Genomic DNA, 16503 nt, shown 5'->3' on the forward strand with positions numbered 1-16503 from the left:
TAAAAGTCAACAGAAAATATCTCACAAACTTAAAGGGAAGCCAGCATTTCCTCTCTAACATTCAAAATTAACCTCAGCAACCTGGTTTTAGCCTCAGAAGTTCTCCTGAGAAATTTAGAAACACTGAGAGAGCGACACTAGCACCCTACTCATGTGGCAATCCCAGCAAGGGGCCTCTTTTCCTTTTCTGCTAAAAGAACATGGGTTCTGGTTTGGTCTGTGCAGGAAATTCTGAAACTAAAGTGCCCCTCTCTTCAGTTAAGATGGCAGGGAATGCTGCTGCAGTTGACAGGAGTTCCCTCAGTGATAAAATATCCCTGTGTATGAGTCACAGGAAATTATAATCACTGCTTTCCAAGACTGCAGAACACAATGAGATTTCTGAGTTACAAACAGATTTCAATTATTCTTGAAAGACAGACAGACTCTCAAACTGACACAACTGGAGAAAATAAATATCCTTTTGTCTGCACTGCTGGTGGTAATTTCCCATTAGACAGGAAGAGGCTTCTTTGATGAATGAATATTGTCTACACTTTAGAAGAGGAGCTACTGTATATCTCCTAATAGCTCTTGCATGCTTGGGCTCAGCCTCGTGTGAGGCCCTTAAACCCCTTGGGTACAATATGGTAGCATTCATTAGCGTGCTGCATTTTTTATTGCAGCACTTGAGAAAAGGATGGTGCATGTTAAAATAAATTTGAGCAACTTTCCACTCACCTTGAAGTTACGTGGCAAGGTCAAGTACATTTAGCAATCTGCCTTCTTGGGCTGCAGGTAGTCCTTTCCAGTCTAGAGGCTTCAGGAGAAACACTCACACTGGAGACAGATTTTCCGTTTGTGATTATTATTGTAATTTTAGCAGTTAATCACTTTTCTGGTTTGTATTTACTTTGTTTTTCTACAGTGGTAATTAAATCAAAACCAGAGTGTCAGCCAGAACTAAGTCGAGCACTGTTTACAAAAGCCAAAGAATATCATGTTAGTGCCTTTGACAAACTTTTGTCTTTTTCAAACACCAAGTCTCACATAATTGCCTTCTCACAGAAATATAATAACAATACTAGCCATCCCTTTCACGACAGTGTCCTATTTCCACCTGTCACTTTTCCTGGGACAGAAGAAATCTTCTGGAACTCAGCCACCACACCATGGATTGGTTGGGAGTCAGGTGGGCTGGTGTGGGGAGCATTTGGCCAATTGTGTTTATCTGGAATTTATTTAGCCTCACATTAAAAAACTACTGGAAGGAACAGAAGATTCTTAATCTTATGAATTCTACTTTTACAGTCACCACACAGCTATTTGTGGTGTATACACAGTGCTTAAGAAAAGGCTTTTATTAATTTATAGCAAGAAAACCTAACAACCTTGTTTCAATTTTTTGCTAATGTTTTTATTTGAGAGATTAAAAAACCCAAACAACAAAACTCCCAACATTAAGAAAAAGAAGCAGAAGAGCTACCGATGAGAAATGGTCTGGATTTGCCACTCAACAGTGGCACCAGTCTGCACACAAGCCAGCTGCAGGCAGAGATCCGGCAGAGACCAACATGGTACTCAGAGACCGAATGCAATACAAGAAACAGCAAACCCAAGAATCAGAAATAAAGGCCATAAAACCCCAACAACGCCCCATCTGAGTCTTACTTCCAACAAGAAACAGAGGCAAACTAATGTTTTAGGCTCATCCCACATTACAGATGGAAACTGCACTTAAGTTTGTGGCATAGCAAAGGCTGCTAAGGAACTTGGCAGAATGGCCACGCTTCGCCACCGGGCTCTGGGCTGAGGAGCTGACATTTTGGCTTCGCCAGCCCACTGAGTTACTATGGAGTCGTCAGTTCCATGGATGATATTTTAAGGCAGGGGGGTAGCTGTGGGAAAAAAAAAGAGGGCCACGACTTGCTTTGCAAGTACTAAGAGGAAGCTAGAAGTCCAACAAGGATCATGGCCTCTTCAGTACTCCACAGCTACAGGTACAGCAACATTGAATATATAATGTACATAACATTACTTATAGACTCTACATGTAAAACGTTAACCAATTTATCATGGAAATCTGGTAACAAGCAACATTGCCATATAAATTCACACTTTGAGAAAGGCTAAGTGTGGAAGCCTCCTTTGCAAGAGGATTTTCAGTCAAAGTTTTGTATAGAAAATATTAAAACAACGATGACAATTTGTTCTCTGAATCTCAATTCGTGATTGGGTTAGTTTTCACAAATGAAGAAAGGTTCTCTTTAGAAAATGTGTGAATCTTCAGGACATGAATTCACAATCTAAGTACTAAGTAATTTAAAAAAAAAAGTTTCGGCTGGCAGGAAGTCTTAGTTGGCCACCATCTTTTAAAGCAGTAACAGCAATACAAGACATAGAAAAGCTTTTCCTGCAACACTTGTAAGAGTATTCATGTTAAATGCAACAGAACTAATAAAGAACCAAACTGCTGTAGAACAGAGAAATGAGACTAGCAATGCATTCAGCCATCTTCCTTACAGTTGAACTCCAGCTGTTTAAAAACATACTGACTTCGTAATTTGGAAAATGATGTCCCATAGGTTACTGGTCTGCATGCTCCTATGAAATATGATGCCCCAAGCGGCATGACACCCCTTCTTGAAAAGTTTTAATCTCATGTCCACCATTAGCTCCACAGTTTAAACAAAAAAACAACTATCCAAATGTAAAATGCTCTTTTTTTTAATTACTAAATTAAGAAAGTTAAACAGTTTTAAAATGTAAACTTGCAAATAAACCATAACAAAATGTAATTAAGACTTTAAAATTTGCAACTCAGTATTAAAAACTCAATAGAAATAGAAAGGAATTTTTTTTGTGTTTTTTGGTTAAACGTAAGTAATTCAAGGCTGGTACAGACAACTGAAAAGGTAATACTTTGTTCTGTGCATCCCCCATGAAATGTAAAGAAGTGCATAGTAATTCCACTGGAGAACTTGCAGACACAGAGAAAGTAATTTCATTAGCAGTACAGGACACTTAACACACTTATTTTACAATGGAAAAATGTTACACATAAAACAGAAAAATCCTAGTTGCATGACCAACAGTTTAGCAGGGGGACATGGCTAAAATGCTATGATTTTAAGTTTGAATGTGAATTACACTGCTTAATAAATCTTTTTGAAACATTTCAGTATACATGTTTTGATACAAGAAGTCCTTGCAGTTTTAATTTTCCAGTTCAAACAGTGATGGTGTAGTTTTCTTGCTTTAAATATGTTCGTTTTAATTTCAAGAACAAATCATCACACACTTGTCAAACATTGGAAACATTACTGTAAATACAGCACGTGATTCCTGAAAGAGCAAAGTTACAACCATCTACAGGTACATAATCATAAACAAAAAGTGCAATCCAATTTAAAAAAATCATGCTTGGCAAAAGCCAAAAATTAGATCACTGGCTTTCAGAATCCCACCAGTGTTTTCATGTCTGCAGTAAAATTATCGCTTTCTGGGTACAGCTGCAGCAGGATTCATTCAATTCCAAATGAGCCTCCTCTGCAATAGCACCCATATACTGTATGTACAGGTATGTATATATATTATATATATTTTATATATAAAAAAGCAAAAACCCAAACACCTGTCCTGATTTTTTATTTGTTAAAACATGAAAAAAAAATGTTTTAGACAAAGAGGCCACTTCTGGAAAATAATACTTTTAGTTGAATCAGGAGAAGACTAGTTAAAATCACATAGGTTTTGCATTTTAAAAAAAGGAAAGCACTAGGATCAGTTATTGGCACTGAGTTACTATTTACAATGAACAGAGGTTTTGCAGTTTACATAACATCAATACAATGCAGTTTTGGAGTCTTTGATTAAGAAAAAAGAAGTGTTTTTCTCCTTTTCATCCAGGACATTCAGATTATTAGGACAAGTGGTCATAGGCAAGGGCTGTTGAAGTTCCCAGCTTCAGCCCCTCCTGTGCACTGCAGTGCTGGAAGATGTTGCACTCTGGAGAAGCCGATCACAGAGTTGGAAGGTGGAGAGCAGGTGGGACAGGGCTGAGAAACACCTGGTAATTCATGACAGTGTCTGGAAACCAGGGATTTACAGGTTGTCACCGGGCTGGTACTGGGGTTCTGTTGCAGTGAAGTAGTCTTCAAGAAAACCCTGTAAATATTCAAAAGTTGGACGCTCCTCTGGGTCTTTTTTCCAGCAGTGAATCATAAGCTCATGCAAGGAGATGGGACAGTCCTGAGGACATGGCATCCGATAACCTCGTTCTACTTGCTCCAAGACTTCACGGTTATTCATGCCTGAAAAGGGCACACAAATCCACGGTAAATTACAGGAAAATTAACCAAGTATAACTATATCTACAATACATGTGGTTTGCTCAATCATACTAATTTCTTTTGGTTAAGACAAGCAAAACAAAACCACACTGATGTCCTGTTTCAGCTCCTCATCTGTTGCAAGGTAACCTGGACTATTTTCTTTCTCAGTGGAGGGTTTTAGGATCCAGTGATGAACAGAACATAGCTCCCATGCTTACCCTCTTGGCTTACTCACAATGGGCAGGATTTGGTGCTTTCCCTCTCTGACAGCAGGAGCCGTGAAATGTAATATGTGATGTGCTTAAGCAAAACAAATGCATTGCAAAAAATGGAAAATTCAAAATTCTAGAAATTATGATGAATTTTTGAAAAGCTCGCACTGAGAGTGGGCCTTTCTGAAAGTATTCATGAGGTCATGCTGCAGGGACTTCAAAACAAACTCTGCTACTCCTGGCTACCAGGGCTGTCTACCAGCAGCACTGCCCACAGTGTCAGCCCAGAAGCTTATTGCTGCTGACCTGTACTCCCTCCATCTGTGCTGGTTAGTACAGTTTCTATCATCTTTGACTGTTCCATCCCAAACCGAAACAGAACAAAGGTGCTCACAAGACAAGTCAAATGCCAAGCAAAACATCTCCACTAAAGAAAGAACCATAGGTTGCTCTCTCTCAAAAGAAAAAAGTAAAAAGCTGTATTACCTTCACAGAATCATAGAAACATTGAGGTTGGAAAAGATCCTTAAGATCACTGAGTCCAATTGTTAACCTAACACTGCCAAGTCCACCACTAAACCATGTCCCCAAGGACCACATCTACAGTCTTTTAAATGCCTCCAGGGATGGTGACTCATCTCGCTTGACTCTGACAGTCAGGCCAGGCCCTTTGCTACTTTTTCTTTTCTATGTAACCCCTTAATTCCTCTGCTGAAGTGCTTTTCACCAACCATTAATTGCAGTCACCCTCAGCTTTAGTTTACATCTCTCACCCAGTACTCTCCTTTTAACAGTACCAGAGGTAAGACTGGCACCGCAGGCATGCAGAGGTGTTTCAGAGGAAGCCTGCAAGCTTTGTGCTTGCCCTGCCCGTCCCCTGCTGAAAAATACTTGCAGGATTCATTCTCCTGACTTAGGAGGTCCTGCCAAGCAGCTCTGCATGAGAACCTGAAGGGACCCTTAAGTTTCTCCCTGACCAAATCTAGAAACCAGCACCTCGATGTTGCACTTTCTGTTAGCTTATCCTCTTCCTGGCTTCCATGACACTATCCTTCCCTGGGAATCCTCCACTTTCTTCTTTCAGGGTGTCCTTTTTGAAGAGTTTTCTTGTCCCACTTCCAGCACCCAAAACATCGTATTTTTTGTATTCTTATTTGTGAGGAATAATTCAATCACCTTCTTCAGTACAGATTAATTTAGCTACTCTGCACTTTGACGTGTAGAAATGTCTTCTTTCAGCTGGGATAGAGTTAACTTTCTTCCTAGTAGGTGGTACAATGCTGTGTTTTGGATTTAGTACGAGAATAATGTCAGTAGCACACTGATGTTTTAGTTGTTGATAAGTAGAGTTTATCCTATGTCAAGGACTTTTCAGTTTCTCATGCGCCAGTGAGGAGGTGCACAAGAAGCTGGGAGAAGCTGTATTGTGCATAATTTGTTTTTCCTGGCTTATATGCCTCTCTTTTTCATTTCCATTACAATTATTATTATGTTTTACTTTATTTCAGTTATTAAACTGTTATTATCTCAACCTCTTGGATATCAATAGGAGGATATTACCCTGTCAAGATAAGAAGAAAAGATTTTACCTTTTTTCTGATTCTCCTCCTCATCCCACCTTTAAGGGGCCAGGCGTGGGCAGTGGGAGTGAGCAAGTGTCTGTGTGGTATTTAAATTACTGGCTGGGGTTAAGCCATGACAGGGAATAAAATCCTTATGATACATAGCATTTAGACTGGTAACTTGGCTGTAACCTTGGATTTGGTCTTTAGTCTGTATCCTCATGTCCTGGCTGTGTTTAATTATTAAAGGTGCTTTGAAAGAAACATCTGCAAAATACAGCCTTTCCTGACCATCCATATCTAGATTCTCATCTCATGTTAGGATTACAAAACCTGTTCTCCTGTTATCTTGTCAAGGTAATTTTCTCCTACTGATATCCATTTGCAGCATCTGGGCAAGGATCATATTCCTATCCTGTCACTGTGACCACCCCTGGCATGGTCTCCCCACTTACTCCTTATATTTATATTTAGGCTCTCAATTATCCATGTCGTGGTCACAGCATGGTTCTGCTTAGCTTACTGCAGCACCTCCCATTTTCAAACATGAGGAGTACTTGGTTTAGTTTCATATAGGGGCTTTACTGTGAGGGAAGGGAAAGGAGAAAGGAAAAGTAGAGCACCGTTCCTTTTGCTGCCTGTTGTGCATGGAGGAGCCTCTCCAAAAAAGTCTCATACTCTACAGGCCTCTCCTTAACATTCCCTTTAGCAGGGATAATTGCAAAAAGAAAGGCTAGATTACTGATTTACGGTATTCCCTAACCTGCAGACCAACACTTCAGCACTGGTTTCTTGTGTTTCATTTTTCAGCTGCATCCACCCACCGTATTTTTGGTGTTACAGGTTTATAACTAGGAGCAAACACTTTGTAGGGCACCTAAAGTGGACCATGGTTAGGACTTCAAAATGAAGAAAACATTTAATAGCCACAATAGCTACAATAACAATAGACTAATAACAATCCTCTGCAGACATCAGATTCTGCGTAGAGTTAAGGTTCTCCTGTATTATCAACTCCGAAGTGATGTTGTTAGGTCACAGAGGCTCACAACAAACCAGAGCACACTGAATAAACATTTGGGTGCTCCTCACTATCCAGCAAGAACATTTCCAAAGATATTTTACTTTCCATTAGATTACAAAACAACACTACTGGTCTGTTAGACATCACAAACCCAAGGCAGCATCAACCCAAACTTTCTAGCCTTGCTGTTTTCAAGATACTATGAGAAAAAAACATGCACATTTGTTCACATTGTGTTCTCAATACTAGTTTTGTAAATTTGTTTTTTGAACAAAAATATGCACCTTCATTTTCATATTCTTGTCTTGGAATCAGCTGAATTACCTTGTATTTTGGGGTGAGAACTTCTGCTGTGCTTTGCTTCCCTTATATATTAAAGGCTATGAAAATAACTGTTACTGGTAACTCATCTGTTGTATATACCTAAACCATTAACAAACTGCATTCCTTGCTTTTATTTTGGCAGTACACCCTTAAGTACAACATTGATGGAAGCAACAGCAGCAGAAAAGCTCCTTCCCAACTGATTTGTTGTTCTAAGATATCAAATGTTTGGTATTTTTATCCAGTGGTTTACTCAGTGCTGCAAAGCACACTCTGAAACCTGATAACGAACTGTGTGCTGGAAGAAAAACCCCGAGGAGACAGAAGGGGGAGGAAAAACATAAACAGCTCTTCACTTCCCTTTGTTTAACAAAAAGGTAGAAAAAAGAACATGAAAGAGACATTACTGTCTGAAATCAGTCCTTTTTTTGTCCCTGGAAAGTGAGTCAAGCCAGGTTTTCTCATCATAGTTTAATCCAGGAAAATGACCTTCTTTCTCCTTTCTCCTTTCCCTTCCCTCGCAGTAAACCCCAGCTACGAAACTAAACCAAGTAATCCTCATGTTCCTCACTGGAATTCATACATCCAGCAAGGGCTGAAGCACCTAGGATTTGCCAAAGAAATTCTGTTGGTTTTGACATGAACTACTAATTTAAAAACAGAGTTTCAAAGACTTTTATTTCTAAATCAATTGGATTATTAGTCAGACTTATAAAAATAGCAGTGCTTCAGGTATACATTTTACCTCTTAAACGTTTGTAATTTATGTTTACAAACCTATTCTATAGACTTATCTTATCCTGTAAGTTTTGTGTTTTTCTTTTGATAGCAGGAGTCTGTCATATCTGCACGTCTAACACCACAGAGAGAATATCTGAGCAGTTTGTACAACTCCTCTCTCCTAATGAATCCCCAAGAGTTTCAACTCTTAGTAAATAATAAATGACATTCTGCTTGCAGTATGCTTCCAGACCCCTTAAAAGTTTATCCTAAAATCCTTAAATCTGTGAAATAAAATACTCAGCAATATTCTTTTGTTGGGTACAGCTATTCCACCTGGGTTGGGGCAACGCCTGCTATCAATCCAGGCTGGGGGATGAACAGAGCGAGAGCAGCCCGGTCGAGAAGGTCTCAGTGCTGCTGGTGGATGAGAGGCTGGATATGAGCTGGCAATGGGCACCTGCAGTCCAGAAAGCCAAATGTGTCCTGGGCTGCATCCAAAGCAGTGTGGCCAGCAAGGCAAGGGAGGGGATTCTGCCCCTCTGCTCTGCTCTGGTGAGACCCCACCTAGAGTCCTGCATCCAGCTCGGGGGTACCCAGCACAGAAGGGACATGGACCTGTTGGAGCAAGTCCAGAGAAGGGCTCTGAAATGAGAAATGGCTGAGAAAATCGGGATTGTTCAGCCTGGAGAAGAGAAGGCTCTGGGGAAACCCTATTGTGGCCTTTCAGTACTTGAAGAGGGCCTCTTAGCAGGGCCTGTTGCAATAGGACAAGGGGTAATGGTTTTAAACTGAAGGAGACTAAATTTGGATTAGGTATAAGAAAAAAAGGTTTTTACAATGAGGGTGGTAAAAAACTGGATCAGGTTGCCCACATGGTCATGGACACCCCATCCCTGGGAACATTCAAGTTCAGGCTGGACAGGGCTCTGAGTAACCTGAGATATCCCTGCTTATTGTAGGATTGTACTAGATGACCTTTAAGAGGTCCCTTCCAACCCAGACTATTCTATCATTCTAGAATTCTATGAAAAATCAGCTTGTGCTCACGATGTTTCTAGAATTATGATTTGGACCAAGAAGAAAACATCAAATTTCCAAAAGATTGCTTTTCCATTAGCTTTTTATTCCCTGAGAAGACCAAAAATCAAATAACCTCCCACCATCCAGCTTTATTAGTGAAACCTTCAATAATCTCAGGATGCCACAGGATATGGCCACTCTAATGCTCAGTACAATAAAAATCTACTGCCCATATAGACTGGGGACAGAAACGCAATACTGCTTGGCTTTTCCTAGAAAAGCTGTAGGAACTGTAAGTTACAATGACTTTAAGAGTTACTTTAAGAGTTACTGTGACACAAAAGAGCAAGTGGAGTTTCCATTTCCATTCCAGTGGCTAAAGAAAACACTGGAAAGTACTTTGGTGTGCTCTTAGGAGCTTGGTTAGATGGAGCACAGCAGATGTGCAAACAGCATGGATATGGGCAATGCTGCTCTTCCAGAAGACAGGAAACATTACTGTAACTAGGAAGTGTCCCTGCATCCAAACTAATGAGCTGTACAGATTACTTTGGGACATGTGAAGTCCAGTGACGAGAGTGATTGTTTTAGGATACTTTGTTCTTGCTTTCTTAGATGGTAGACGCCAAGCACCCACCAAAGCCTGTCTCTCACTCCACTCCACAGCTGGACAGGGAAAATATAACGAAGGGTTCATAGTTGAGATAAGGACTGGGATAGTTCACACGCCAAATAGTGTCACGGGCAAAACAGGCTAGAACTAGAGATATCACCTGAATTTATTGCTAACAAAATCAGAGCAGGATAACGAGAAGTAAAATCCCCCAGGGATGAGGAGGCTGCATACAGCTGCCTGAAGGCTGCAGGGCTGCTTGGAGCCCAGACTCCAAGACCAGCCTGCCCAGAGGCAGCAATGTGGGTAGCATCGTGGTGGCTGTCACACTAGAATTAAAATGAAAATGCTCTTGACGTGACAAGTGCAGCAGAAAGCAGAAGGGGCAAGGTCAGAGGTACCTGCTTGGTGTGGCTGAGATTTTTGCCTATCCAAAAGGCAGCATGTTAAAAACCCACAAATTCTCCAACTACTGCTAGGGAAGGGCATTTGTCAAAGAGAAAAGAAACTGACACTGAAAAAGATCCACTAAGCAGACTATTTCTTAACCTTGGCTCCTCCTCTTGCCCTACCTATTTTTTATTTCTCCACTGTAATAATGGAAAAAGAAACTCAATGCCCAGAAAGACTGTGAAAGTTGCTTATTTCGATCTGCTGCCTTGTGAGAAGAATAAGAAAGCATTAAAAAAGTGCATAAATTAGTTATCATAGTGGCCCATTATGATCGCTGACAGAGAAACAGGCTTGGTTGAGGTATGAACATGAGGACACCTGCCAAAAAGTTGGTCTTGCTTGTAGGAGCTATAGGGTCTGGGGCAACGCTTGATTATGAACTCCAGCCTGATCTTCATCTCCACCATCAAAATCTTTACTGCTCATACATCTCACCACTGCATCAGCCTCTCTTCCAAAATGGGGCATCAGGACAGGAACTGGTTGAAATCTGTAGGACAAAGAATGCCAAGTTCTGTTCCACCCAGTCTGTTTCCCTTCTGTAAACTGCCTGCCTTCCCCCTCTCTCCTACTCATTGTGCTTCTCCCTCCTTCTACACAAGCTTAAAACAATGCCTGGTTCCAGACATCGGGAGGCATGAGGTATGGTGTCCTGCAGGCATGGGTACCACCCCAGGACTGGGATGTGTGCTATAAATCATCTCTCCAGGCACTAAGAGCTTGTCAAGCAAGAGAACAATCCCTTTGTCTGAGGGCTTCTCTCCACTTCCCCCAGCCTGCTACAAGCTGTAAGCAGGAACATCAGAGCAACATGCCCACAACTATTTCAGAAACTGGATATTACAGCAGACAGACAGCTCCATGACCCTCTTTGTTTCAAGGCTGACACTTTTCAGTGTCACATCTTGGGTGCCAAAGTGGCTGGCAGTGCCAACAGACCTCATTCTCTCACCTATGGGTTGCCTACTTGGGTGAAGAGGGCTGAGTCAGGTGACTGAAATCCCCTTTTTCCTCCTCGTGCAAGCCATGCCATGATGGCAGGAAAAGCCCTGTGGGTGCATCTGGCCCCTACTCCCTATCTCAGATAGGGATAAGTATTCATGAAAACTTTGTCCTTCACAAGGACCTTCCTCTTCCCAGCATGAAGCAGGAGACAGATGGTCCTTTCTATGTCAGGGGAAAAGAGAGTCTTGTCTAAGGAGCTCAGAAGGCCTTTGTCACATTGGGAAATCCAAACTCTCTTTTCAATCCACTTGCAGACAGATCCTTCTGAGAAGGCCCCAGTTCCTCTCCACTGTTGCCTCAGCCTATAAAGGCTTTCCCAGTTAGGGTCTGTGGAATGAGACTGGACTGAAATCTGTAAAGACTTTGGACATCCAGATGTAAGATCCAGGCTGCCCTTAGGTAAAACTGGCAGAGGGGAGTGATGGTGACCATGAGAATGGTTAAGGCCTTCTGGATGAGCAATGGGGGAGTCCTGCTGGGGAGGAATGGCCCTGGCACAGATCATGGGCAGGGTGTAGCCAAGGGAGTACATGACTGTCCAGAAAATTACTGACTTAGTGATATGTAACACACAAAGAATTGCTTCCAGCTACTTGGTGTCTTCCTAGTGCAGGTGGAGCAGAGTGAGCTGGAAGGACTTTCGGCATGTGAGGGCTTTATGTAGTGAGGGATGAAGGGTAGGATGGTGCTGAAAGAGGAGAGATGCCGCTGGTTGTCTTTGATATGCTCGAGCTGCCACGTAATAAAACTGTCCAGAATTTCAGGACACAGCCCATGCCTGAGATTACTGTCATGGCTCCTAGAAGAAGTTATATATTGCAAGCACTTAACCGCACATCCTCTGGACTCCTCCTCCTTTGGTGAGGGAAAGAAACATTTATGAAGTGCAGACATCCTCTGCAGCCATGGCCACCACTGTGTTCAGTTACAGACTTGTGAGTAAACATAAGGCTTGTTTTTGCATGGAATGGGATTTTCACTTTAAGTCTGCCCTGGCTGGTGACAGCCCTTGTGCACCCACTCTGCTAGCAGTCACTAGAGAATTCCTGCAGCCCAGCCAGGAACATTGCCCACAGGGAGCAACACTGCAGCAACTAAATCTTACACATCTTCTTTCTGTCTTTGACCTTTGCACACCATTTCATGTCTGAATTTAACCCTCAATAAGCCCGCAGAAATCATAGCTTTCCCACACCACTATCAGGAATTATGGCAGGAAGACCTTTGTGCTGACTGGTGACACAGCTGCTCTGACTGGAGGGAACACCCCACATGGGGAAGTGCTGGGCAGAGGGACTCATCCATCCCACAGAAACGTGCCATCATATTTTCTGCTACCTCATTCAGTTGTCACAGCCACACCTTTGCTAAGCTGCTCCCTGTTAATCATGCCAAAGCTCACTGCTGATCGTGAGATGCCTTCCAGTCCCCATATTTTCTTCTCAAATTATCAGCTACTGGCTGCTAGGTGCTGGCAAACTTGAAATTCCTGGTAAAAATCTGGAAGATTAGTTTTGCTGAGTTCAGGCTTCTGAAGTGGTGTGAGACACCACAGGATAAACTGAACTCCACCTCGATGCTTCTCCTGCTCAGTTTGATATATGGATCTGACTGCTTGATCACAGCACAGACTGGAAAATTGAAACTGCTGTATGGCACTTTCCATTAAATCAGCTGCAATGCACACAGACTGTTGAGTATTTAGAGAATTTTATTTTTTAATAAAAAGAATAAAAATGCAGCTAGATGCATCTTTAAATGCAGAGCATGCCCTGTTATAAATATGTGTGCTGAGGAGAAAAAGAAGGGATTAAATTCTTTTCCGTGTAATGCATGGCTTTCACCTCACCCCTTTCCTCTTCACCTGAATGCCTACAATCTTCAGGGGGGCAACAGAATGAAAAGCTCTTTCTGCATAGGCAGATCCAATCACCCCCTCCTACAAATCTTAATCCATTGGACACTTGGCAGGGTTTCAACAAAGAGCCATGGGGCCTCCAGTTCCCCCATGCAGAGAATCTGGCCCTGCTGTGACCCTGCCATGAGCTCTGGTCTGCACATTACAGAACTATTTTCTTCCCTTTCCATCCATCTCAAAAGCAAGGACTGAAATGTAAGAGTTCATGAAAAAGAGATTTGATAATACCAGACGTTCAGACAGCCATCAAACCTTGCAGTGAACCAGACTGACAGAAAAAATGGAGTAAGACCTTTGTGGGAGTTTAACTGTTGGTATCTTAAAGTAAATGCAATACTATGGAGAGCTATTTGCTCCAGAATATAATAATTTTACACTGCTTTCATTAGCTGTCTAGAAATTACATTAATTGAACTGAGCACAATTAAAACATTAGAAATGAGTATGTTGAATTGCCCCCTTGTCATTTTTATCATGACCATCACAAAGCAGCTTTGAGTCAGAACTGTTTTCAAGCATACACAAAACTTACACATTATAGCCATTCTCCTTTGAGCTCAGTGAATATAAATAAACATTCCAGTTTAAACATATGGCCCATTCCCACTCCTTTTTCCAGGTGAAGCAGGACGTTTTTCTTACCTGGGTATGGCACTCTCCCTTTTGTTACCAGCTCTGTCAGTAGGATCCCAAAAGACCACACATCTGACTTTATTGTGAACCTTCCATACAGTGCCGCTTCTGGTGCAGTCCATTTAATGGGAAATTTGGCACCTAAAGAGAGAATACATGAGTCTTAACCAGAACAGAGACAGAACCAAAGCACCAGTTCACGGGTGACTGTTGTGTTCTGCAACATGTGCAGGTGGAAGGAGCTGCAGAGGAGTGTTAACCAACAGCTCCATGGAGTACAGTCAGAGAGGACAGGCAGGCAGAATGTGTAGGGCATCAGGAAAGACTAAGCAGGGAAGAGGTCAGTTTGTTCCACATCCCAAGAGAAGGATAAGACATTTTAACTCAAGTTTCAAGTTTTATAAAAAGGAAAAAAAAAAACCCTGGTTTTAAAAACAAACAAGCCAAATATAATAGAAATAATTTCTCCCAAAGTGTTTTAGATTAACATTTCCCTGCAATATTTGCAAGTCGAACACAGTTAGCACGTACAACCAGAACTGAGATATACTGGATATGTACCTCCCATTTTGCCTGCTCAAGCTGAGCAAAATGCAAACAAACATGGTGAAAACATAAATTAAAAGCAAATCTACTACATTATTAGAAGCATGCAAGGACTTTAAAATAGTACTGCCATTTGAGTTGTTTGGAGTGCCTGATGTCAAGGCACAGCTTTGGCCTGTGATTTATAACTTGACAGTGTACTTTAAGCTCCTGGCACTGAAAAGCGTGTAGTGCCTTAAATACGTGCAGTTCTAATGTGCTCATCCATCATCAGAGCTTGCAGGAGCCAGCTGCAGTAAGGATAGTAAGATAACAAGCCTTTAAACACTGATTTATTTGCTTTTCCAATCATTTACTGTTTTCTTAGGGAAAATATTTTCAGTATGACTTTAAAGAAAAGTCTTGTGGTAATAATTAACTCATAGTATGTACGAAAAAATATGCAGACATTTCCCTGGTGCCTTGTATTAACATACAGGCAAAAGAGTTGCATTTGCTTATTGCTGATCCCCAGTGACAAACACTCTTGGATTTGGAAACAGACTGACTTCGACTTCACATCACCCTCTCATAAAAGTTCCTTTGCTTTCACGAAGAGTGTGAAAGTGCAACAATGTGGACAAATCACTCTCGGGGAGTGAACTTATGGCACTGTTTAGGGTTCCCTGCTGGCACTGTTCTGCCATCACATCCAGTGCTCAATGTCCTGCATCTTCTGCCATACACCCCAAGCTGACGTGATTTAGAGTACAAAGTAAACATGGTAATCCTCATCTCCTTACTTAGTAAAACTTGGATGTGCTAAAATTTTTCCTGCTCTACACATAAATCATCCTAAGAGAGACTAGTACTAAAAAATAAATACTTTTTTTTTCCTAGGGAAAATTGCAGTTGCTCAAGTAAGTCCTGCTAAATGACTTGAAAATGTTCTGCTGAAGGATGAAAAAGATGCAAGAGAAGGTTTCAAATCCCTAATGCCTGAAGTCAGGAACTTAAGTCTGGTTAAGCACCAGCACATCACTGGTTAGATTTGCAAAGGTGCTGGAGGATTTTTGGATGCTTATTCACTTTTTAAAGTTTGTCTCATGTATTTTCATTGGTTGATATGTAGGCAGGAACTAAAATTTGGGTGCTTGGCTTTGGTCTCAATCTCCCTCACTTACACTTCTTTGTGTGACCAGTCTTAGTTTACAAGACTCAAAATTTGCAGAGCTTCATCTTCTCTTAAAAATTGCCTTGGCTGTGACGTGTGAGTCCTCTGCAGCAGCAGCTGCCATCACTTGAGCCTCTGTCCTGGAAGCTGGCCCTGTTTCAGCAGCACCAGCAGCCACGTGGGGCTGGCAACTGGCTGCTCCAGCTGCTGGGAGAACCTGGGGCTGTACAGCCCATGTCAAAAAAACCTGTGAGCTGTGTGTATCTGGTGGTCAGGTTCCCTAGGCCTGCAATGCATGCCTTTAGATGGGCCTGTGCAGGCAGCCCTGAACGTGAGGGCCGATGTCCCTCGGCTCTGTCCTGTGTGCAGCCGAGACAGTACACACACCCCGTGCCAGCTGAACGAAGGAAGGGCTGAAGGCTGCCTAGGAACCTGAAGCCTCGGAGGTTTGCTGGTGCTGTATGAGATGGCCATGCACGGGGGCTTACTTGTTCATGTGTTGCACACATTTTATTCAACAATTTTTTTTCTTTAATCAGCTGTGTTTTTCTGAGAAACCTGGCCAAATCTGCTCTAATTCCCTTGTGCTTCATACTCAGATCCAAAGGTAGCAACCATCTACAACTCATCTTTGGAGGAAGAAAATCTCTTCAGACTCTTTTGTGGCCAACTCCCCCAGTATTTTTATCTTCCTCAACCTACAGCCAGTGTGGTACTGGGAGATGAATATGTGGTGTGTTGTCAAACCACAGGAAGATGAGAAGCAAGGTAAGTCCCTGAGAAGGGAAATCAATTCCAGGACATCCCTTTTCCTGAGAACTAGAGCAGTACAATCCTCACTGGAGTGTGATGAGCACTGCTGGAAAGACAAATGGTCTGTGCTGTGGATTTTCCAGTGACAGGACAGCTTATTCATTACCTCTCCATGTTGCCCCTGCTACGGATGTTTCTCTGTCTAAAGCAACTAACATAAAAAATCACGTTCTGCAGTTTGTGCAGTATTT

At 41.9% G+C, this 16503-nt stretch overlaps 1 protein-coding gene across 5 annotated transcripts in view; it reads right to left on the reverse strand.

The window, feature by feature from the left end:
• Nucleotides 1–2211: 2211 nt before the first annotated feature.
• FYN (FYN proto-oncogene, Src family tyrosine kinase) overlaps nt 2212–16503 on the reverse strand; it is a 138064-nt gene continuing 123772 nt past the window's right edge. For all 5 annotated transcript variants that reach the window (XM_048298293.1, XM_048298295.1, XM_048298296.1 and 2 more), the window contains 2 exons: nt 13810–13941; nt 2212–4292 (listed from right to left, as the gene is read on the reverse strand). In XM_048298293.1, the coding sequence (XP_048154250.1) occupies nt 4084–4292; nt 13810–13941 (341 nt within the window). In that variant the 3' untranslated portion in view covers nt 2212–4083. The remainder of the gene's footprint in view (nt 4293–13809; nt 13942–16503) is intronic.

The sequence above is a fragment of the Corvus hawaiiensis genome, chromosome 3, assembly GCF_020740725.1.
Source record: "Corvus hawaiiensis isolate bCorHaw1 chromosome 3, bCorHaw1.pri.cur, whole genome shotgun sequence".
In the NCBI taxonomy this organism is placed as follows: domain Eukaryota; kingdom Metazoa; phylum Chordata; class Aves; order Passeriformes; family Corvidae; genus Corvus; species Corvus hawaiiensis.